This window comes from Copadichromis virginalis, linkage group LG3 (assembly GCF_057382275.1).
Source record: "Copadichromis virginalis isolate Kocher_CV1m ecotype Utaka linkage group LG3, C_Virginalis_male_GT1.1, whole genome shotgun sequence".
Taxonomy (NCBI): Eukaryota; Metazoa; Chordata; class Actinopteri; order Cichliformes; family Cichlidae; genus Copadichromis; species Copadichromis virginalis.
The window spans coordinates 49,977,317-50,002,150 of NC_140620.1; the positions used below are offsets into that span (position 1 = coordinate 49,977,317).

Sequence of the window (24,834 nt, forward strand, 5' to 3'; positions counted from 1 at the left end):
CTGTCAGAATTGCATACAGCATCAAGTTTTCCTAGAAACGATTGTGCATTAATTTTCAGGCTGCTGCTTATTTTTCGGCTGCAGGTCTTTCATTCAATTCCAGAAAAATTTCTCAAGTTGTTCCTGAAGGTTGCACAGAAGGTACTAACATATGACATTTATAATATAATGCATAGAATAGTTTGCAGATAGCAGGCAGTGAACTAAACCACATAAGCCCCTACATGGCTTAAAAATATCTTTATTACTGCTACTTTACTACTATTATATTACTACTTTATTACTGTTTTTAACAATTAGAGGAATAATAACATTGCAGCTTTTACTGACTTCGAAGATGACTCATCAGTCTCAAACATACGGACTTGATAATGACTGTAGTCACAATGACAAAATGTGTGCTTGCAGTTGAGATGCAGTGTATGTGTGAACCTGATTATTCTGTCTCTGTTTGTCTCTGCTAAACATGACCTGACCATATTCATGGATTATTGCCTGTTATTTAATATTGGTTATGTGTTTTCTCAGCTCATTATATTCATGGTGCACAGTAGTCATGCTATAGAGTTTGTTAATACTAAGTTGTATACATTGAGAACAGGGTCACTTCAGTGTACTAAGTAGTAACCTTTCTATCCGGTCGTTAAGTGATGACGTGACGAATCCTACTTCCGGGCCTAAAGTAGTCTGCGTTTAATATGGCTTTTGTGTTGTTAACATGTTTAATGTTTTGTATTTACTTCAATTTAATCTCAAAAAGCTCCTAAAACAGTCAGTGATCACTGTTGACCTCCCTCAGCTTTTATTACCGCTAATCATTTATTTAAGCTCAGTTTTTAAAACCTTAGGATGTAACTACAGCCCAGCCCATGCAGCAGTATATGAATGACTAACCTCGTATTGTGGATGGATTATCTCAGTTGTTCTCCTGGCTGAAGTTTGGTCCTTTTACAGCATCCTGCCATGCGATTACATTTGTTCCTGACCACCGAGAACACTCACGTTAACTTTTATCGAGTGGAAAAAAAGTTAGCTTGTTTATATTATGCTAACATAGCTGTGACGCTAGCGGTCACGTAGCACATCATTATATAGCAGCTAGCCAAACTTCAGTAACCCTACAAACGTCACTGCTGTTTAGTTTTCTGTCTTCATTTATGTTGGAAGTGATAACAGAGCTGTACGTTTTAATTTGTTTCCAAAACCCCGCAGTCAGGACATGCTATATTGTATTTAGATAGAAGCTAGCGAGCTAACTTCCTGTTAACTTCTAACTCCATTAAATGTCATAAATTCCGTTTTCATGGATGCCTGGATGTTAAACTCAATTGTTACACCTGGTAGAGCAGAACGCTGATCATTTTATTAAAGATAAAAGACTTTAGACAGTTTTTCAACTCTCAGTAATGCCATAGTGATCGTTTGATATATGGACCTGCAGCGGAGTTTAGACCCAGACACGGCTAGTGACGTCAGACTGAACAACCGGATTGTCTTCAACTAACAATATGTGTGCAGTTTTATTACAACATAGGCTAGCAATGATTAGCTGTATATCCAGTCTTGCTTTGCAGGGACAGTAGAGCATGAAGCTGAGGTAACATTGTCAGGTCTGTCATATTGTTCCACTTATTGCCGTCATCATTTTTAGCTGGTGAGGTTGAATAGATCCTTAGTTTAGCAAAATCTTTAATTTAAAGGCAACAATTGGTATAATCTTTTAAAACTGGCTTTTTTGTTTGAATGTTTTTGGGTTTTTGTTATATTTGTTTGTCATTTAGCACTAGGAACATCTGACTTTCCAAATGGAAGTTTTAGTTTGTGTTTTCAGTTCTGTTGTCTTACAGACATAAGATACACAAACAAAAGCTAGGCTGGAGATTTGCAAGCTTCACTGCAAGACATTTGCTCTGACCAATCACCGGCTGAAAAGAGGCCATGACATCAGGTCACAGCCTTAAGATGGTAATCACAGCGTGAAATTGGGGATGTATCCATTTGCACCAGTGAGTAAGCAGAGGTCACGAGTTCAGTGATTAAGCGCACGTTTGACTTCACGATTGAAGTTGCATTCAAATTATTCTGTCAGTGAGTTTCTGTTCAGAGCGAAGCAGTAACTCCTGGTATCTCTAGAGCTGGCTGGAGCTTCAGACTGTGTTTTTGTGTTATAGCTGCTTCTTGCTAACTAAGCTAACGCAGCTCACTTTTAAAAGAACATATTGCTGCTTATTAAGGCCTGATGATCGGTCTAAAATCGCCCCCTTGTCTACTCAGTCATTGCTAGTCACTATAGCAACAATAAAATGGCTGACATTATGCATGGTCAAGTTAGAAAAATGAGGCTAATTTAAGATTTAACTTCAGCTACCTCTCCTGACATTTTGTTTTATTTTCTATTATAACATTTTTTTCTTGCTCCCATCCACCTACTTCTATCCTGTTCTTAAACCTTTGTCTTTCTCCTTTATTTACCTCTCTTGCTAACCTGCGCTCTCTGTTAGCCAACCTTGGAGCCTAAAATGAAGGTAGGTTCAGCTTAAAATGTATGTTTTGCAAGGAGTCTGTAAGGGAACATTTTAAGAGTTTGGGAAACACTGGGAATATTTTTGCTTAGGGTTGGTAACACGAGAAACCCAGCATTAGACGCTAAATTTGTTGCTTAGCATAAAAGCTAAAACAGGAAATACGACTAGCCAGGCTCTGTCCAAAGGTAACAGATGGTGAAAGATAACAATATATCACAAGATATGTGTTGTTTGGATAGCTCATGGGTTTAAATGAAAACACTAAACTAATATGGTGCACATTTATTCCCTTTTTTGGATATAAAGTATAAATGAAAACTGTTAGCATTGTTAGCCGTTTTATAACTGTTTTATAGATGTAAAGAAAAATTGTGTACTTTAAGTATACAAGAGTATACTTAAGGACTACAGTCCTTTATGGAGTCCCATAAAGTTTTCCTGTCTTTGCCAGTTGCCTCCATCACTTATTTTATCAACCCACTCTGTTTTTGTGTGGAAGCCTTCTAGTGCTTTTTTCCTGTTCGCTTCATTTTTGTGTTTGAGTTAAAATTGCAGTTATTAATGTTTCAGCTTTGTTGAACTCACATGATAGCTGCATATGTTTTTCACCACACATTAAGGAAATTATAAGCTTCTTTCCTTTGTTAAGTTGATAGTGAGAAAGTTTTATGTGGTTACCAGGAGGTCCTTCTCTCTCTTTATAATCCGATTATGAGAAGTATATTGTTAAGTTGATGCTTTGGTGTTGTGAGTCTGTCACTTTAATAGCAATTTGAATCAACATCCCTGTTTCCCGGGCGGTCTTGGCAATGTGTTTGTCTGTTGGACCAGAGTGTGACTGTAATTACGCAGCCAGAAGCTCTGTGTGTGTATTTGTGTGCCTGTGTTTGTGCATGTGGTCATCGTATCTTGCGTACGACTCAATAATGATGATGCAAATGATATGTTGATTCAGGCTTCTGTGCCATCATTATGCTGCACATGAATGAGATCTTCATGCTGGTTAAAGCTTGTGGTTTCCAGCTTGAAAACAGCTGTTGAGCAACATGTGACATAAACACACGGTGTCCTTTCCTTTGTCTTTCTGTCCATCTACAATGTCATAAAGTTAAACAAAGTAGAGTTTTATACTAACTGGGTCTTATTATTTTTGTAGGTTGGCCATAATTTTGATGGTAACAACAAACTTTCAGTATGTAGCGAGCATTTAGGATTTTCCCATCTGTTGAGTCCGTGCTTCTTCTGCTACTATACAGATGGGTCGTGATTTTCCTTGAAAAGTGTTAGCAAAGCGTATCTGTCCCGGTTCAACAATAAGCAAATGAGTTACAGTGGGGCAAAAAAGTATTTAGTCAGCCACCGATTGTGCAAGTTCCCCCACTTAAAATAATGACAGAGGTCAGTAATTTGGACCAGAGGTACACTTCAACTGTGAGAGACAGAATGTGAAAAAAAAAATCCATGAATTCACATGGTAGGATTTGTAAAGAATTTATTCGTAAATCAGGGTGGAAAATAAGTATTTGGTCACCTCAAACAAGGAAAATCTCTGGCTCTCACAGACCTGTAACGTCTTCTGTAAGAAGCTTTTCTGTCCCCCACTCGTTACCTGTATGAATGGCACCTGTTTGAACTCATCATCTGTATAAAAGACACCTGTCCACAGCCTCAAACAGTCAGACTCCAAACTCCGCCATGGCCAAGACCAAGGAGCTTTCGAAGGACACCAGGAAAAGTATTGTAGACCTGCACCAGACTGGGAAGAGTGAATCTACAATAGGCAAGCAGCTTGGTGTGAAAAAATCAACTGTGGGAGCAATCATCAGAAAATGGAAGACATACAAGACCACTGATAATCTCCCTTGATCTGGGGCTCCACGCAAGATCTCATCCCGTGGGGTCAAAATGATCATGAGAACGGTGAGCAAAGATCCCAGAACCACACGGGGGGGACCTGGTGAATGACCTGCAGAGAGCTGGGACCAAAGTAACAAAGGTCACCATCAGTAACACACTACAACGGCAGGGAATCAAATCCCGCAGTGCCAGACGTGTTCCGCTGCTGAAGCCAGTGCATGTCCAGGCCCGTCTGAAGTTTGCCAGAGAGCACATGGATGATACAGCAGAGGATTGGGAGAATGTCATGTGGTCAGATGAAACCAAAGTAGAACTTTTTGGTATAAACTCAACTCGTCGTGTTTGGAGGAAGAAGAATACTGAGTTGCATCCCAAGAACACCATACCTACTGTGAAGCATGGGGGTGGAAACATCATGCTATGGGGCTGTTTTTCTGCCAAGGGGACAGGACGACTGATCCGTGTTAAGGACAGAATGAATGGGGCCATGTATCGTGAGATTTTGAGCCAAAATCTCCTTCCATCAGTGAGAACTTTGAAGATGAAACGAGGCTGGGTCTTCCAACATGACAATGATCCAAAACACACCGCCCGGGCAACAAAGGAGTGGCTCCGTAAGAAGCATTTGAAAGTCCTGGAGTGGCCTAGCCAGTCTCCAGACCTCAACCCCATAGAAAATCTGTGGCGGGAGTTGAAAGTCCGTGTTGCTCGGCGACAGCCCCAAAACATCACTGCTCTCGAGAAGATCTGCATGGAGGAATGGGCCAAAATACCAGCTACTGTGTGTGCAAACCTGGTAAAGACCTATAGTAAACGTTTGACCTCTGTTATTGCCAACAAAGGTTATGTTACAAAGTATTGAGTTGTATTTTTGTTATTGACCAAATACTTATTTTCCACCCTGATTTACGAATAAATTCTTTACAAATCCTACCATGTGGATTCATGGATTTTTTTTCCACAATCTGTCTCTCACAGTTGAAGTGTACCTCTGGTGCAAATTACTGACCTCTGTGCAAGTTCCCCCACCTAAAATGATGACAATCGGTGGCTGACTAAATACTTTTTTGCCCCACTGTATGTAGTCCATGAAATGTGCGATGACTTTCTTTTCTACAGCATTTTCCTCGTAAATAAATATGTAAATGATTAAAGTGTGAAAGCAGTCCCAAGTTCAGGTGTTTTACCTAATCACTGTTTTTTTTTTTTTTTTTTTTTTTTAAATTATCAATGATAAATACCTCTCACTATTTTCACACATTACGGTTTTTTTTGTGTTTTTTTTTTTTTTTTTTTTTTTATAATTAACTACAACTATATTAAAACTGTTAAACAAAAAAACCAAACTAAAATTAAATATATATAACATGCCTTTAATTTTAGACTACAGTCTTTTCAATATAGTCTGATTAGTCAATCTGAGGATGCATCCGTGGACATGTTTGATACTGGGACTCTGTTTGACTCAAGCGTTCACATTCCGATTCCCGTTCAGAACGTCTTTAATGTGCCACTGACAAACGGCACCCATATTATGACAAAAACAACACTTATAAATAGCACGAAGGCTAATAAAAGCTAAAGTAAACTTAAAATTCAAAAACAAACTAATGAAAAATACTACAGAGCAATTTGAGACTGACCTAAATACTACACTCTGCTATGCAAGTACAGATTTTACACTCACTTACATTTATATTTTTAAGTAAAGTCATTTAAAAATAGTCATTTGGCTGCGATGATTTAAGGTTTAACATAAATAACTAGACTTAACAAATGTTAGTCAAATCTGTTTGTTTTTTTCTATCATAGACAAAAATAATTCAGCTTATTTATCAGATTAAGAAATCTCCAAATATCAGTATTGGTATCAATATTAAAATCCTATATTGGTGGGGCCTGATTGCCTTATGTTATGGAAAAGCTAGCTGAAACTCCAACAAACTGGCTGTAGTTGGCCAAAAATACCAAATTTTACAATGCTGTTGAGTTATTTATTTTATCAGCTTATGTCTAGTTAGTTAGCAAGGTACTTGCAAGCGTATTAATATTAATCATAGCTTTTGAAATGATCTATATTCTGCTATAGTACAAGCTACATGCTTATCTTAGATTACAGAATATAGTTGTTTCCCAGTCTTCCTGCTGACGCCTCATGATGTAATACCAGTATCCTCTTTCATCGCTGGCGTGGCTCACTTTTTCATTTCAGAAATGTACTTTAGAGGTCTTTACCCTGTGGATAGTTCAGCTTTTTGAAGGATTTAAACTTTTTTACTAGCAAACAATGACAGAGAGCGAGTGTTTGAGACCTTAATTCACTGTGTGTTGTGATAATGTTCCAACATAATACCCCATCAAATTCAAGGCCAAATCTATAAAAAGTAAGACCCACATTGTAATAAACACTGGCTCCTGTTTTGAGTTGCACATTGTGTTTTTTCTCTTCTTGGACCTTTATTTTGTGTTTGCAATTTTTTAACATCTGCATTTCTGTTGTCGCCTAGGAGCCTAACAGTACACAGCCGACGCTGATAAACCTGAAAGTTGATCCGGAAGGATTCTTCCTCTACTGGACCATAGGTGCTGGCCAGGTGAGACGTACTCGATGTCTTACACACACAGAGTTACACACATACAAACTGATTACCTTCAAAGTCGGCCAAATAGACTGTCGCACATCTCCGAAGTACTCGGACACAATCAAATACAAATGAGCCACTCTAACCATAATGGGTTTTTAATGTACCATCATGAGTGCTAATATGGATATTACACTTGTTATTTGTCTACTTTAACACCACTACATAGCTACGCTCCCACTTCTCCTACATATTTCATCTGTCTTTCTAAATTGCTGTTTCTTCCTCAGCTCTTTGTGTCACTTATTGTGGTTTTACCGGCCCATTAGTTCAACCAAAATGGGTTTCATCAATTTGTCCTGGCCTTGTTTGTCTCCTGTTTTCTCCTGTTCACTCTGATCCCTGTAGTCTTTGTGGTTATCAGCAATCCTCCATCTCTTTTCCCCCCCATTCATGTGTTATTGCTTTCCAACATCCGTCCTTCCTCTCCTTGACTTTAGAGGTTACGTTTAAGCCATTAGTTTAGTAATATTGGATTTTGCATTTTAGGCATTCAGCAATAAACTGGGAATTGGCAGCATGATGGTGATTCTGACTGTGGTTATGTATGTAGATGTATGGGATCATAATGAGTTATTCCTTTGATATTGGAGTATGGATATGGTAATCTGCTGTCATGGATAAACAAATCCTGTGAACAAAGCTGCCCTTCTGTTATATAGTGAGATATAGGCAATATCTCACTGTTATCCTTTTACTCATCTCTTCACATAACCGGTATATCTCGGTTATGGTGGTCTGGTCTGTACATTTTATAAGGCTTTCTGGATCAAATGACATTACAGGGGCAGCTCAATTAACTCCCTCCCACACGCGCTTACACACAAACAAAAGTCTTTCCCAGTGACTTTGTTTTTCTCCTTCCCTTTCTTCTGCATGCACAAACCTTCTCCCTCTTTATTTCTGGCTGTCTGTTTATCCAAAAGGCATGTAAGGAATGACCTGTTGATAGGCAATATTATCACTGGGTTCTGTCTGCGTGTTTTGCAGTATGTGTATGCACTGCATGTGTGCGCATAACTGGGCCAGAGCACACGTCACGCTGTCGGCCTGCACATGTGTCAGCATGTGTTTGTGCATTCACATAACAGACACAAGCTTTAAATACTCATTCTATCCTGACGTCTTACTTATATATATGTGTGTGTGTGTGTGTGTGTGTGTGTGTGTGTGTGTGTGTGTGGGGGGGGGGGGGGGTATTAGGATAATAGGCCATTTGTCGCCTGAGGTGCAACTGTGACACTGTTTAGCAAAGAGTCAGATTGTCAGTCATTGAATGTTTTCAACAAGGTGGTAAAGCTGCTCACTGTGACTGAAGATAGTTTCACAAAAAGATGACTTGAGACAGCATTTGAGGAAAGAGAGGAAAGGGACAACACATTGTTTCCAATGTCACTGATTAAACAGTGTACATCTTTAGTTTTCTCGGAGTCATTAGAGAAAAAAAATCAAAATAGGTACACTCTATGCACTTTCTTTTTGCAAGCTTGATGCCTAAATTACCCACAACACAATTGTACCAGTAGTTTGGACAGAGATCCGTATAGACTGAAGCAGAGGTGAGAGGTGGACCGGACACTCTTTCCCTACCCACAGATTTATCACATGTTGCGCTTTGAAAGAACATCATCCGGTCTTTAAGTCTGACGCCATTAGCTGTTTCTGGGTCCAAACTCCTCTTCAGGTCCCAACGTCAAACGAACACTGCGGCATCACTGAGAGTTAAACTGTCTAAATTGTTCAATCTTTAATAAAATGATCAGTTTGGCTGCTCTGCCAGGTGTAACAATTAAGTTTAAAATACAGGCGTCTGTGAAAACAGGATTTATGAAATTTAACGGAGGTCGAAGTTAGCAGGAAGTTAGCTCGCTAGTTTCAACCTAAACATAATATACTATGTTGTGACTGAGAGATTTCTGAAAAAATTAAAATTCACAGCTCTGCTATAACTTCATATATAACTGACAGACAGAAAACTAAACAGCAGTCACGTTTGTAGGGTTACTGACGTTTGGCTAGCTGGCATATGATGCTACGTGGTGGCTAGCTACACAGCTATGGTTAGCATGACATAAACACATTAGCACAGTGACGCTGGAGGATGAACGTTAACCTTTTTACACTCAATAAAAGTTAACGTGAGGGTTCCTGATGGTTTTGGAGAAATGCAATTGTATGGCAGGATCCTGTAAACGGACCAAACTTCAGTCAGAGCCACTGATATAATCCATCCACTGACGTTTTTTAGGGGTTTGTTTAGGTTAAATAACAAGATACAAAGCATTAAAACCATTAAAAAAACAGCCTTAATAATTGCAGAGTAGTTTGGACCTGGAAGCAAGGTTCATATGTTATCGCTTGAAGACCGGATTGTATTGAGTCCATGTTGTTCTGTCACAAAGTGAAATAGACCGGTTTCACATTACTAATCAATTGAATTAATGCGAGCTTGAGCTTCATTTAGAAGAGTTTTTGAGACCTCTACATCATCAGTGTGATTTAAAACCTGAATAAGTTGCATAAGTTGAGTAAATTTTTAAACATTAAGTTGCATAAAAATGCCAGAAGTACCAGAAATGTACAAATAAAAACTCATATGGGCTAATTTATATTTCATTTCTTTTTGTTCTTCCTAAGTTGCCAAAAGGTTCAATAAAAACACTTCAGTTTTTTTTTGTTTTTTTTTTAATCTAATTTTCCAGCATTTATTTTGTGGTCCAGGCTTTACAGAGTTAAACAACATTTCCATGATAAACAGCCGTCTGTTACACACATGCTGATTCCTTATTTGCTTGACTCTAAACACTTCTACACATGCTCCGTAGTCCTGAAACTTTTCTAGACTTCACCACCATGCAGCTGCACGTGAGATTGTTTAGTGGGTGGGACAGTTCCAGTCTTTTACTGGCCAATTCTCTAGTGCCAAGCTGGTGTTGTGCTTGTTTTATACCCATTTAAGAATAGAGCGGGCAGTAATTGGGTAGATGTGCCCTCCCTCCTGCTTGCTCTATCAAGGCAGCGCCCTCACCCAAACCCAACAGGGTGTTTCTAATCGTGATGATCTACAGCAGAGAAACTCCAGCCATGTGTGGAAAAAGGCTGATTAGTTATTACATCATTTGCATTGTGGTGTTTCTTTATTTATTTATTTTTTGAAATAAGAAGAACATTAGTTTAATGCCTCCTTTGAAATAAAGTTGCACTAAATGCCAGATTAGATTTAATCCCTGTGAGTGTGATGAAAGAAATCTAGGTGGACTGTCTGTCAAGCCGACTCCAGTCCATTTGCTTGCGTGAACCCAGTTATGCAAACAATGGATTTTCACAATATCAGATTTTATCTTTCCACTACACCAATGCCTAAGTCGAGGAAGATTCCCCTCTGCCTTACTGGAAATGCAAGCAGCAAGCGCTGGTAGTGCCGCCTCATTTGCCTCGTGTGCCACAGTGTTTGACTTTTCTTTCATTGCTGCCTTTTGTCTTTGTTAGTGTTGGCATGACTAAGGCCGATTGTGGTCCCCATTCTTACTTCAGTAGCGGGAATCCAGCTCTCTGATGACCGCGGCCACGAAAAATCCTTAAAAACCTTCAGGCCACCAAGGCTAATTACAGGGAAACACTGGTGTCCTTGACATGGATAGGGTCAGACTGGCAGTGACTAATAGTGTTTGCTCATTATGTTGGATGTTATGTTGAAAATGACTGGCCAGTGCTGTTATATTTGTTTCTTCAGCTTTTCTCAGAATGAACAGCAAATGAGAATCGGGCTCGGGGAAATCTTCCTTGCAAACGTCCTGTTGCTCGTGTTGTTGAAAATAGGCGCACCTGAATGTATAAAAATGCACTCGGGCTTTACAGAAGTCCTAATTTAAAGTGGCTGTAGTCATTTCAACGATACCAGAGTGAAGCTTCAATTCAGCGTTGCGACTCCCCAGGAGATTTCCAAGCAGAGCTGAAAAGAAAGAGGACACTGCAACACAGATATCCAGCGATCATTAATGAGAACAGTTAATACGCTTTTACACAGATGACAAGGGTATTCTGGAAGAAACCCATTTCTCTGAATAGAGCCACCCAAAATATTGGCTCTCCAGTGCATTTTTATATTTTTGCCACTCTGACATTTAAATGATAAAGAGCAGAGATTTACACCAAAGTCATCTATGAGGATTTAATTTGAGGATTCTTCCCAGTTGACTTGATCAAGATCTATTGCATCAACCTGATTCATTTAATTCAGGGTGCCCGTGGTCACTGAGTGGAACTGGATCACTCACTAGAGTCATTTTTAGAATCTCAGCAAAGGCCTTGAAGGACATCGAAAAAGTCCGCAACCCAAAAATGTCAAAAGCACTTTTCTAACAACTTAAGAGGATGTGTTGTACCACAAAGGTGGCATTGCATTTTATTTAGGACAGGCACGCAAGCATGAAAGCTCGACCCCTCCTCTGGATTTCATTTTGAGCGGAGTTTCTCTTCCGTTTCCCGCCCAGCATATAGTTCTTCTAATCGCTGCAGCTCAACAGTAATGTCATAACATGAAATAAATTTACTCTGTGGATGAAAAGATGTTGTTGTGAATAACTCGAAGAGGAGCTGACCACCCAGGATGCAGTGGGGCCATTGATTTGAAAAAAGAAAGAAAAGAAGTAAACTTGTGTTGAGAAGAGCATCCCTAACAAACCACTTAAATATTGGCCTACGTGCAGCCCAGGGGAAGCATGTTTCCATCCCTTTTCCTCTTCCTTCATCCGTCACCCTTCTATTACCCTCCTTTTATTCCGCGCTGACTTTATTTGGATTACCTGCCTCCTTTTTCTCACCTTTTCACATAACTTTTCCTCATGAAATCTGGTTTATCTCAGTCGCTTTGAGCCTTTTCACCTTTTTCACCAGGTAATTCTCTCCTCATCCTGTCTTATCTCCATCTGCGTTGTGTCACCTTTGTCTCAATCTTCGCTTTGTTTAACATTTCCCTTTAAATATATCTCTACTTTTCTCTTCTTTTTTTCCAGGGTCTCATTTATCTCCGTCTCTTTGCTGACACTTTTTCTTCACGGCGATTTTCTTCCTGCTGATAATTTCTTTCTCCATCCTTCTACAGCAATCTTTCACATCTCTTCCTCTGCACCTCCCCCTTCCTTGTCTTTGTTATCGCCCTCTCTCCATCTTTGTGTAACGTCCAGAGGTTCGGCTTATGAGACCTCTGACGTATGAGTGTATACTCAGAGCCCAGAACGTCCCATAAGTCTTCCGTTGTTCTGTGGAAGAGCTTTGTCCTGGGAAACATCACACATTAAATAAATCCTTCTGCGAGAGGTGTTTGGTGTGCGGGTTTATCCATTCTCAACTCTGCTAGTGCCGATAACGACCAACTGTTGCTGACAGAAACACAAACACACACGCGCTGTACACAGTGGTTGTGGGCAGACACACCCCACCGTGCACTGGTCTGCACTGTTTTTCCCCCTGTCTTTCACTTCACTGTGCTCCTTTCTTTGCCTCTGAGATAAAGGAACATGACCTGTAACAAGAGTTTTCTCTGTCTAGTCAAAGAACAACTTCACTTCAACCGCTATTTACACTCTTTTGGTATTGCATTTATACATCATTTGCATGTTCATTTGTTATTTTGGCCTCAAAACAAATTACTTGATTTGCTTTGAGCAAATAACAGCTCAGCAAAGTTTCTAATTTAAACTTTAAATTTGTTTATTTTTTAATGGTTATTTAAAAAAACCTGGCTTGGGTTCAAATAAGCTCTTTTTTTTGGTAATCAGCCTGTCATTTCTGAGGATTTATGGAGGCATTAAATGTTTTCCCATGACATGATGAGTAACATGTTGTTGGATGAGATGCCTCAGCACACACTGCAAATGTAACCGTCCTAAATACAAGTTTTCTTTGACCTTACTTAACTAACCTAAGGCATGTTGTAGCAGACCGCTATGGTCCAATAGGAACCCAGTATGGAGGAGCTTTCTAGGAGGCATTGCAGCCCTCCAACCCTTAAGCAAAAACTTAGCACTTTGGCACTGTCGAGGAAAAAAAAAAAAAAAACCCTTTCGGTCATCGTTTCGTCTTCAGATCTGTAACAGTAAAGGCTTGTGACCTGCCATAATTCTTAACTCCCAAAGACCCCACTTGAGTAAATAGCTGTGGCTAAATGCTGAACGCAGAGTGCATGCCAGTGGTCGCGGGTTACACAAGATCCACATGCACATCCCATACCCACACATCTGTTACAACATATGCTTGCAACTTCCTGCTAATTCTGCAGCGTGTCCTTCTGCTGTCCTCTGGCCAAACTTTCCTCCTCTTTATATTTGTGTCTTAACCTCCTAGGACCTGTCGTCCACATATGTGGACATCACATTTTGAGGTGTCAAGACCAAAATACAAAATTTTGCTCTAAAAGGGCCTGATATCCACTTACGAGGACATTATGCTGCCGCTGTTCTATCGAAATTTAAAACGAATGTCCTCATATCTGGATCTCATTTTTCTCAGAAGCAAAAATCAGTAAAAGAAAAGAAAATCAGGTAATTCTTTGTTTTTACATTCATCAGGTCCCAATCAGCCCAAATAGCAAAGAGAAATTGAAAATGCATACTATGAAAGAGTTCGGGTCTTAGGAGGTTAAATTAGGTATCATGCAGATGCTACTGGGGTTAAAAGAACAGTAAGGTTGAGGCGAATGGAGCATATTTGGATGGATGTTAAACTATAGCCATAAGTACATAAAAATGTCAAAAGTTTATTGTTTGCCATTTTAGTTTCTATGCATTTTTTTATTTTTTGCTGTAAGAAATCATCCTATGAGAGGGAGCAAGGGACATTTATAGCCCGACTCACACGGCTGACAAAAAAACATTGAACCTGCAATCTTATATTGCAGTCCTACTGAGGCCTATTGAAGCTGGGTGCCAGTTTCCCCTTAAACTCCTGTTTTCGCCTTTTTCTTATAGTCGCCCTCCATTGCTATTTTTATACTAAACTGACAGCCAAAATCTGTGTAAATCTGCCAGTATGTTCAACCACTGCACATCGCTTTGTGACTACTGGCTAGTCACTAGTAGACATTCAAGGTTCCAGTCACTGTAATGTATTTACCATCCTTCCATATTCTATCAGTGGCGTCCTTGGCTGGTATTTGCATTCATCTCTTTCTGCAAAGCTGAGAAAAGTTTAACTCGGGACGAGCGCCCAGCTGATAAAGGCTGCTATAGATGCCAGCGCCGATGTACCGATACTGCTGATATGTTGCTTGTGACCCATGCACCTTGCATTTCCTGTGGTTATTTAAATGCTGTGATGGATTAGCCTGCTAATAAATCAGCACTTGATTTATTAGCATTTATTTATTTATATTAATTAAATTTATTTATCAACCACTGAGCGTGGCTGAGATTTTCCCATTTCTTCTTGTCAATCCAACTTCCATCTACCATTTGTTTCACTGCAGAGTAAATGTCTGGGTTAAACAGAATAGAAACGGGAAACGAATATGGCGGGATGTGATGAGTCATATGGTTTTAAAGACCAACGCCAGCAACGCACATCTTTAGTGTTTTTCGCTTGGTAACAGTCCTGACAGTGCTAGCACGGATGATCATTTCCAATGAATAAAACTGACCTCAATTCAGTTCTGTACTTTCGATCCTGGTGGAGAGCAGCCTCAGCTGTCACCTGGTTTGAGGTGAAATGCACCTCGCCCAATGACTAATCTTCCCGTTTGCTCGGTTTTACACTGCCTGTCCTTTCTTTCACACGTTTGGCTTCAGCTCTGTCTACACTTCTAATCCTTCTTCAATTTGTCCTTCTCTCCCTGCCGTTTCCCTTCCCCATGTTGCTCTCCCTCTTGGGGCAGCTGGTAGCTATCAGAGGGATAAGGCAAAAGATGTTCCTCTAATATAAACTGAAGGATGACATTTCCTCCCTCTCTGATCTCCATTTCTTTTAGCATTCCACCTCGCTGTCTAGGTTTTCTGTCCTTGTTCTTCCTCTAGATTTTAATCAATGAATACATGTTCTCACCAGTGTTTGGTCTTTTTTGTTTTGTTTTTTTGGGGGGAACAGCACTTCTAATCTCTCACTCTCTCTCTCTCTTGGCGTGGGAAAGTGGGCAGGAAGTAGTTCAGACGCGGCATGGGGGTTCTGGGGAATTTTTTTTTGCCCCCTCTTCCCTCATCCCTCCTCCCTTCTTCTACTCTTCTTGAATTCCCCTTGTTCTGTCCTTCCTCCTTCCACTTGTCATTTCTTCCTTCTTTCCTTTAAGGTGTCATATCGATACCACCTGGGCTTATAAACATTTGCCCCCTGAGGGATGTAACCTGTGTCTCAGACTTCCGGTTTGGTCGGTGATTTTGCACGCCTTCACCAGACTGACGTGTAGGACACAAACCACAAACAAAAACCTGCAACGATATGTCAGGTATTGTGTGTGTGTGTGTGTGGTGTGAGTTTTAAAAAACACCCAGGAGGCGTGAAAGTGATACGAACCATGCAAATCCAACATGACAAAAAGCATTAGGCAGTGGATGAGGCTGAGATGGGATTTTAAATAAGTGTGTATCTCTTTAAAGAGGTCATTTGGTAATAACGTTGCCGTTAATGAACCAGAACCGTATACTGAACGGGTAATAGTGAGTGCATGCATGCGTGTGGATATGCCAGGCTAGGAAGTATAGTAACAGCCTCTTGCAGCTACACAGCTCTGTGTGTGTCTGTAAATGAACCAACTGAATTGTCAGTAAAATGACTGTTGGCAGGTATAAGTAGAGATCTAATAGAGATTATCTCCCTTGCTCAAGTCGGACATCCCCAGAGGAATTAACTTGGAGCGGGGGGCTTGCATAACACACTCTTGATCATCTTTACACACACATATGCGCACACACAGTGGTTCACAGGGGAAGTTGAGCGTGTCGGCCGATACTTTGACAGCTTCCTCCCCGTGTTTTATTTTCTGTTGACATTATCTGCTCGAGCACATGGCAGACCGAGTCTTCCCATTAACTCCTGTATAGACGGAAACATAGTGACACTAATGCACACACACAGACACGCACGCACAGACAAAAATCACGCACAGTGTCAAAATTCAGTTCTTCTCTGCGAGAAGAACTGAGACGCTGCACGGTATCGAATCCATTGTGTGAGCAGATGCTTGTGCATGTGTGCGTTTCTGTTTGACAGACGTGTCGTTCTCTCGGCGTAGCTAAAGAGACTGCCACCCTGTCTCTGTGTGTTTGCGTCTATCAGTATGTGTGGCTTTACTGCTCAAGTCTTTTGCAGTTTCCTGAATTGTGCAGCGTAATGTTTCAGACTCTGAAGTGAAAATGAATATTAAATAGAAAATAAACTTTTGAGCCACTCAACAGCTGAGCAAACACATTTGTATAAATGTGTTTCACTTGTACTTAGCTTTCACTCTTCTGTCCAGTTCCTCCTAAAACTCTTTAGTGGGGTTTCGAGGTCATTTGATGCCGACTGTCGGGTTCTTTTATTCTGAAGTTTTAGATCATTATCTTGCTGTAAAATGAACCGCCAACCGACCAATCTCTCCTCCTTTCTCACCATTTGATAGTGAAACACAGCACCTTTTTCTGCACTACAGCATTTTCCCAGTAAAGATTTAGAGGGTATAGTAACCCAGATTGTTTCAACACAGCCTTTGTACAGAAATGGGATTTGTAAGTAATCAAATGTTTGCACACCTGCAGAATTTTATTGCATAAACCTTCAAGGTCAAATTAACACCTATTGCTTCATGAAAGCTGAAACAACCCGTCTTCTATATATACGTCTGCTATTTTTTCCCCAGCAGCCTACCACTACCTACCCTTTAACCCTGTATTTTGCACAACTCTGTTGCTTGTGAAGCTCGCACACAAGAATTTCACTCACATGTGCTGTACCAATGTACCTGCACATGTGATGTGACAATAAAAGTGATTTGATTTGATTTGTCCAAGTACAATTTCTTTTTTTTTTTTTTTTAAACAAGCTCAAAATTTTATTAATACTGTTCTAATAACAATAAAAACTAAGAAAATGTCAATTTTGAGGAAAAATCAGTTATGTCACATTAAACACATGCAAATAGAAACACGACTCACAACCCAAACAATTAGTTCATTCTTTGTTAATTGTAGTTGTGGGTACTCAGGGTATATCTGTCACTGTTTTACTTGCAGGTACAGATTTGGTAATGTGGTTAAACTGCTGGCTCATTTACAGCCTGTAAGATGTACTTAATTTTCTCTTTCTTTAGAGACACCACTCAAATATGCATTTTGATTAGCATAGTATCTGTAAAGACTTGCTTCTTTTGTCGACATACAGACTACCGGCTCGAAGTTGGTAGAAGACATACAGGTGTTTGTGTCTACTTGCCTGCATGTTTATACTTAATCTTGTTGTCTGAATATACCTGCAAGGTTATTAATCAACACATTAAATATATATTCAACAGTTGCTGCTTTAAGTTAGGCTAAGCTAAGCTACTTTAGCCCGACAAAGTTCTTGCCTGACTTCGTTTCTATCGTAGTCTGTCATTGCCCCTACTCAGACCTATTTCTCCCCAACCAGTTACTTGGAAACCAAGGTATCTGCCTGAATGTGATGGCATGCCAACAACCGGTTTGGCTAGGATTATAATGATGAAAGGGACCAAAGTGAAAGCAGTTCCTCTTCCTCAATTTCTTGTTCAGTAGTCATGCCTGGCAGCTAATATACAGAACTTTCGAATTGCAATATAAAATATCTCAGACATTGGTCACAGCACACACCTGAACAATGCTTAACAGTGTTAAACCCGGCCGTCTCGCTTATAGGCTACTTGAGATTTTTATTTGAGATTTTACAGCATTGAGAATTTAGTTGCAAATTTGCACACGATGGTCACTTCACCCAAACTGAGCTAAACGTCCAGTTCAAATTTCTTGTTTTACAGGCCTGTGAAGTGTGATGGGTTGTGAACTGCACGCGCTTCTATGTCACTGATGTTCTGGTTTCATTGTGAAACAACGCAAACAATAAATTTTGTGAAGTAGACAAACCCAGGAAAATGATTTATGCTGATTACAGTTTCAGGTTTAGCTGAGGATACGAGTGTGACTGTAATGTCAGTTTCAGTATCAAACTCAGTTTTAAGTGTGTGTGTTTGTGTGTGTCGTGGGCTGCGGGTGGCTGCACACGAGGGCCTTGTTCAACCCGGCACTGATCCATGCGTGTTTGTGTTTCATGACCAATCATGATTAGTCCAACTGTTCTTGTGTTTTACGAGTTTTCATGTGCGTGTTCAGCCCGGTTCACCCTGTTTTTATTTGCACTTTGAGACACTGTGCGGTGCTCATTTTGTTCAAGTCCCCTCTCAGTCTTGTTTTTCGTCTCCATAAACGATGATGTTTTCCATTTGGACGGACCTCGGCTCTCTTTCATGTTTTATTGTTTGTCTCAGTCTTAATTTTTCCATTTATTCAGCATCTTTTCTCCGTCTCTGGTGATTTTACAGTAACACGCATTATAAATCACTCTGGATCAGATCTCCTGCTAAGTGGCTGAAATGTGAACGTTCGCGTTCTCGCTCTAATGTTTGCCGGCTTTTCATTTTCACTCTGAAGACGACAGAAATATGAAACAGCTGAGTGAGGAAGAAAGCAAGTTAATAGAGGATTACGGGCAGAGTGGAAGAGTGGGATCAAACTGGTATAGACAGAAAAAATATAACAAAATGACAGAGTTATAGAGCTGTCCCATGCTTCACAGGGGTATTAAGTGTTCCCCCCTCCTCCTTCTATAAACACCTTGCCAAGTCTCCCATCAGAGCCATAAAACAGTTTAAAGCTCTCTTTGTTTTACGTCTCTGCTGTTTCTGTGTCCTTTAAAGTCCTCTTCTGTCTGTTACCTCTCCACTGCTGTGCACTGATTGGCCCGTTGGGTCCCAGCCAGAAAAGTCTAGGGTGGATACGCACGCCGTCCTGGCCTAACTGTCCCTGCTAGTGTGCATGTATGAACGCTCAGGAGGTATCAGTTTCCTTTTATGCCGTCATTGTGTGCCATTTGATAGGAGCTGTGATTGGTCATTTGAGACGTATTTAGCAGCGGTGATCTTTCAAACACACACTTGGGCGCGTCACAGGAAAGGAGTGGCGCTCCCCTGATTGTTTAGTTGCCCTTTCATATTATTCTAATCTTGAGAAAATGAATGGGGGACGGCGGCGAGGCAGGAGAGACTAGAGAAGCGGGAAGTCAATCAAAGAAATGAAGGAAAGGAGTGAAAGTGAGCAAGGCCCTAATCGCAACGCGGCAGCGTTTTACTGTACTCACTTCAGTGACTAAATATAAACTGACCTACTAGTTATTGCTGGATCAAACTCACCTCTGCACGCAAACAATAAAACATTAAGACACAGCCTGAGCTACAGCCCCCACCCCCCATAGCTATGAATGATGATTAACCCAGCTCTGTGTGGAAAGTCAACCGACGTCCACCTTTTAAAGTTATATTTCGCATACCGATATCCACATAAAAAAGTGAGAAGCCTAAGAGTTTTTGGTTAATTTTTAGTTAAGAAAGAAACATCAGCTTTTAGATTTACATGTTTTCTGTTGATTAAACGAGACAGGTTATGTTGCTCCCCGTGTTTGTGCCAGTCAGATTGGCTCCTGGGCGTTGCTTGTATTGTATTGCGTGGACAAAACAGACAACTACTCATCTCCTCTTACTGTAGGTAAGAATGGGAAGAGTTGTTCTTCCAAAAACAGGCCTGACTCTACCTGCGAGATCCGAGACACTGGATGGACCGAGTTCAGCTTGTGTGCTTCTTCTTTCTTGCCCACTTTTTGTTTGTAGTATATTGTTGTTCTTGTTGCCATATAATAAGTCTTTTATTGTTGAACTGGAGTGGCATGATGGTTTGGATTATGAGGGGAAAGAAATGTGCTGGGGAGGGGGGAAGCTGTCACAAGTCGGTGTACTCCAACTGTCCGGCTAAATGGGGAGCCAGGAGGGTGGTCGCTTTGCACAGTTTTGTATTTAATCCTTTCGGCGACGCTACTTTATACACTCTTGACATGCCTCGCTGTCATCATGTCATACACCAAACACAGCCTCCCAGTTTTGTTGATCTATTTAAGCTGCAGAGCTTCCCATCTCACCCTCTGGCATGTCAGCTCCGCAGCTCAGGAGGGCCCAGATGCGAAAATCAGACTGTATTCCTGTGATGTAATGAATCATTTCAAACATCAGTTGTGTGGCTGTGAGCGGGACTCTAGCCAGCCCTAGGGTGGAGTGTGAGATTCAAGATGCCGGGTAAGCCTTCTTCTTGCTTCCCTGGCACACTGAGCATTATCTAAAAGTTTATTATTTAAACAACAACTGGCGTAATAATGGTCCGTTTAATATTTAACATTGAGATCTGGATCATATCGTTTGATTCTTATTTGCAGGTGCCTGTAGATTTCTAAGCTGTCATTTCTTTAAGTTTATGATGTGTTGTTGATGTTGGCCTGAAATTTGAACTTCACAGTTCATTGTTGAGCTTGTAAAAACAACACAAAAACAAACCCACACAGCGGAGGAAGCGGTGTCACATTAACGTACTGCATGTTTAGTGCAGTCTTTACACTAGTTTACATAATGGCTCGCAACAAATGCGGATAATAGCCCACTATTACGCAGCAGTATGTTACATTAGTGCTTTTGTGGTTTATTAAAATAATTCACTTATCGAAAGAGCGACAGTTTAGTATCACTTCCTTGGCGTCAGCGCGGAAACATACATAAAACATGAATTGTTCTGAAGGGTGCGCCTCAGCTTTTCTTTGGTGGGAACACTCTGTCAGCCACCTGCCTATGTAATCCACAGCAGAGTGCAACAAGTTCACAGTAATCGCTGTAAAAGGAGCGGGTGTGCATTCTGGGAAATGTAGGAAATCGCTAACTGAAGCAGAAGTGCACACGGCAGGAAAATTTCTCGGGTCCAGCAAAAACAGTAAATTAAAGTAATTTATAGCACTTTATCACAACATGGCTCCTGGAAAACTCATAACCCGAGTCATTCAGAGCAGTAATGAGCCCGCAGCTGAGTCTGAAGTGATAAATAGAGGGAGCTGTGTTTGGTCTTTGCACAGAAAAGATGAATGGAGCGCTACAGCTGCCGTTACTAGCTTAAATATTACACACTGAAGCACACGGATGCACACACGCCAAATGGGCAGAAGGATGGAATATGTCAGGAATGTGCTTTCAGAGAAGATCGACCTTCACACAGACTCACACACCACGTCATGCACTTGGAAACACGACCTAGTGGCAAAACACAGATTTCATTTGGCACATTCTGCCGATCACATGCTGACACATTCGTACTCATCCTGCGTGAAGGTTTTCTCGCGTTCTGTGTATCCAATGTGCACTGACTTGCAAGGCTCTTCCACACACAGACACACATGCGCTTGCACACTCACACATACACACCCTGTCTTGCTCAACAGGTCAGGATGTTTCACAAGTTGCAACCTGCACATCAAGGATATGTCTGCGTGCATTATCACTGGTGTTGAGTGCGTGTGTGTTAGAGTGCAAAAATGTTAACTGTTAAGGACGCGCGCACACACAGTCCGCAGACCAACTTGTAGACTCATTTCTGTGGTCTCCAAGGAGTCACCATGGCAAAGGCAGAATGAAACCATGGCCTGTGGGAGAGAAGACATGTGCGTGCGCACATAAATGTGTGTCCTACAGACCCAGAAGTGGTTTATTCCCCCAGGAAGCAAGTTATTCTCCACAGGCCAATCAGAGGACAAGGTTTGAGACAGAGTTTAATCCAATTGGTCCAACACTTCTGACCTTTAATACTCGCAACCAATCCCGGGGGAGGAGACAGTCTGCAGGGCGGTAAAATCACAACCCGAGTGTAATAATGACATAGGAATCAGGAAGGGACGAGTTTAAATACTGTGAAATGTTTTTGCTGTTATGTTGGACAGAGCATACAGTGTGAGCAGAACACGGAAAAGGAATGAAAATGGCATGTTTGACAACATAAACGAGTGCAGACTCGTGCAAAAAAACACAAATGCTTTATATTTTTCACTGATGAAATCATAAAGCAGAGTCATAAGGTTTTTAAAGCAAAGCCGCTCAGACCCAGAAGGGCAAGCGAGGATAAAAAGAAGTGACTTGGTGACATGGATGAAGTAAAAACAGCTTTGGGGAACGAGTGTTGGACTAAACAAATATTTACACAAGGCGATGCATGCATCCTCACGTGTGTTTATGGCTGGATTTACGACCACGCTCCCCTCCTCCTGTCCGACCCTTCCATTTTTGTCTCCCCTCGTCACCTCGAGGCTAAGGGTGTAATTGTTGCCAGTCGCTATTACAGAGTACCTCTTTTTCACTCGTTTCTGTCTCCGTTTTTCACTCGTTTGCATGTGCGTGCATGCGTTCATGTGTGTATATATTTGTGCCGCAGCATCAAACATGCAAATGTTCTCCAAAGATCTGTCCTTCCTGTGTGTGTGCAGAGTCCCTTGCCATTTTCTGTCTTCCGTCACCCGCACAATTCATATGTCACTGCTTGTGTCTTGTGTCTAGAGAAGCGGTGGAGTCTGATGAAAGATAAATAAAAGAGGTTTTAATGGAACGAGGTAGACGGCGCATGAGCTTTTTGCCCGAGGAATTAATTTCTTGCACAGGCTTTTATTCAAGTTTTTTCTCTTTCTCCCACACTGCTCCATGCAAGAGCAGCAGACTTTTGCTCTATCAGCATTTCTGTTCGCTGCGTCTTACATAAACTGCTAACAGCAGTAAATAATATGTTTAAAACCCGTATGTGACACGAGAGCGGTGGTGCGTAAGGAGGCTCGGCCACCGTTATTGGTTAAAGCACGTTTTCTAATCGAGATTTTGATAATCCAAAAAACCCCAAAACCTCCTAATAACTAATAAAAATAGATTCAGAACCACCAGAAACACATGTGATCATTTCACCCAAATTTCTCTTTGATGAATGGATGCACTTTATTTTAATCAGTCCAGCTCTCTGCACAGAGAGTGTAAGGGCTTTTATTTGTGCTGCATGGATCCTGTGTATTAGATCTGTTTTTCCTCTATTTATTTCTATGAGTCCATCAAGTATTTCTTGATTTATAATCATGTATCACATCAGAAGCCCTCAGAGTCAGGGAAACAATATATGTGTGCATGACACTGTGTAGAAACAGATGAACTTACATCTCACAATTTCCTCTTTCCCCACCCGTTTAATAGGCTGACTGATAAAGATTAGTTGTCCTGCTCTCACACGCTTTCACTGAGTGTTTGTGATAACACAAATCTTTTGATATTCCTCTCCTGTAGGATGTCGAGATTTTGGACATCAGTTACATCAGGGACACCAGAACGGGAAAGTATGCCAAACAGCCAAAGGTTGGTAATATTTGTTTATGCCTGTGTGGGAGAAAAGAGGGGGGAGAAGCTGTTACTTTGTCCCCTGACCACAAACGTGATGCTCAAATGTGACTGTCGCCAAACGATTCATGTGCGTTTCCTCTCTCAGCTGATGGTGCAAAGGTGACGGAGTGCTAATGAGGCTGATGACAGATGGACTATCAGACAGGAAGTGATATAACCAGCGACTGTTAGTGAGGAAGTCATTGTGTAAGAGCCTAGATCTGACCAAGGCAGAGTGTGAAATATGGGCGCGTATTAGTGGTAAACAATTCAAACACAGATGTGTGGCGAGTTCATTCTGCACGTTAAAGTGTTTATTACAAATGGTTCTTGAAATGGTAAGATAAAGTCTTATTTTTTATGTCATACCGTGGTTATAGTATGAAAAGTGCATTAGAAATATTGACTAAACCTGCTATAATCAGTGGATGATATCTCTGTTATTAAAGAGCCTTCTCATAATTCATGGTTGCACTTCCTCTCTCATGTTAGCATCTGTGAATCTAGGAAACCGTCAGCGACTGTACGACACCTTTGAGATTTACAATCTGGGGTGAGACTTCCTGATTTGGTCTCCATGTGAAGTATTTACCTGCTTCCAACCAAATCCTGCTCGAATTTGTGCCCCTTACCTACAGATTCTGTATTTTCATATGTTGATATGTGAACATTGGTAGTATGGATGCCGTCTTTGAGCATTTTGCGTGTTTCTTTAGCACTATATTCCCTATAAACAGTCTATAAAGAGTGCTCCTGGCTAATGTATTTAACTGAAATGAAAGAGAGACATGATGTCACAAGAGTGATCTATAATTGACAGAAAGCCATTGAGTGTTAGAGAGAGTTGGTGGAGGGAACACAGGGGTGGGCTAAAAAGGAGGAAAGAGTCGTTTGGTTAATTAGATCAGGGCGCTACACCGCATGCATCACATTTAATATCCTCAGGAGATGGAGACACGGACGAGTTTTATCTGTCCGCTCAGTGTTCAGATCGTTGTTGAATTTGCTAGATCATGTCCGTGTAATGAAACATCCTGAAAAAGCATAAATATCTTTGTGTGCCAGGACGCAAAGGTGAAAGAAGTGCTGGGCCTTACTAAGGAGGTGAACGGAGAAGGGAAGCTGTTAACCGTCGTCTATGGCAATGACCTGGTCAACGTTTCTTTCCTCAACTTCCAGGCCATGCAAGAGGATGTAGCGAAGGTAACCACAATTCTTAACTAGCTTAACTGTCCAAATAATTTATAGTTTAATGTATTTCCTCCTTTTCTTTTCCTCTTTTCCATCCTCATGTCCCCCACTGCACTCCTACCTGTACAGCTGACTTTATTCCCTCAAGCCTTGA

At 40.9% G+C, this 24,834-nt stretch overlaps 1 protein-coding gene across 3 annotated transcripts in view; it reads left to right on the top strand.

Annotated features, from left to right (window-relative positions):
- The window catches only part of plcb3 (phospholipase C, beta 3 (phosphatidylinositol-specific)), a 56,664-nt gene that overhangs the window by 12,584 nt on the left and 19,246 nt on the right, over positions 1 to 24,834 (top strand). For 2 of the 3 annotated variants that reach the window (XM_085451522.1, XM_085451521.1), the window contains exons 2-4: positions 6,890 to 6,976; positions 23,397 to 23,465; positions 24,555 to 24,692. In XM_085451522.1, coding sequence (XP_085307648.1) covers positions 6,890 to 6,976; positions 23,397 to 23,465; positions 24,555 to 24,692 — 294 coding nt within the window. Of the gene's footprint in view, positions 1 to 2,128; positions 2,526 to 6,889; positions 6,977 to 23,396; positions 23,466 to 24,554; positions 24,693 to 24,834 lie in introns of those variants that run through there. The other variant, XM_085451523.1, reaches the window with a different exon arrangement.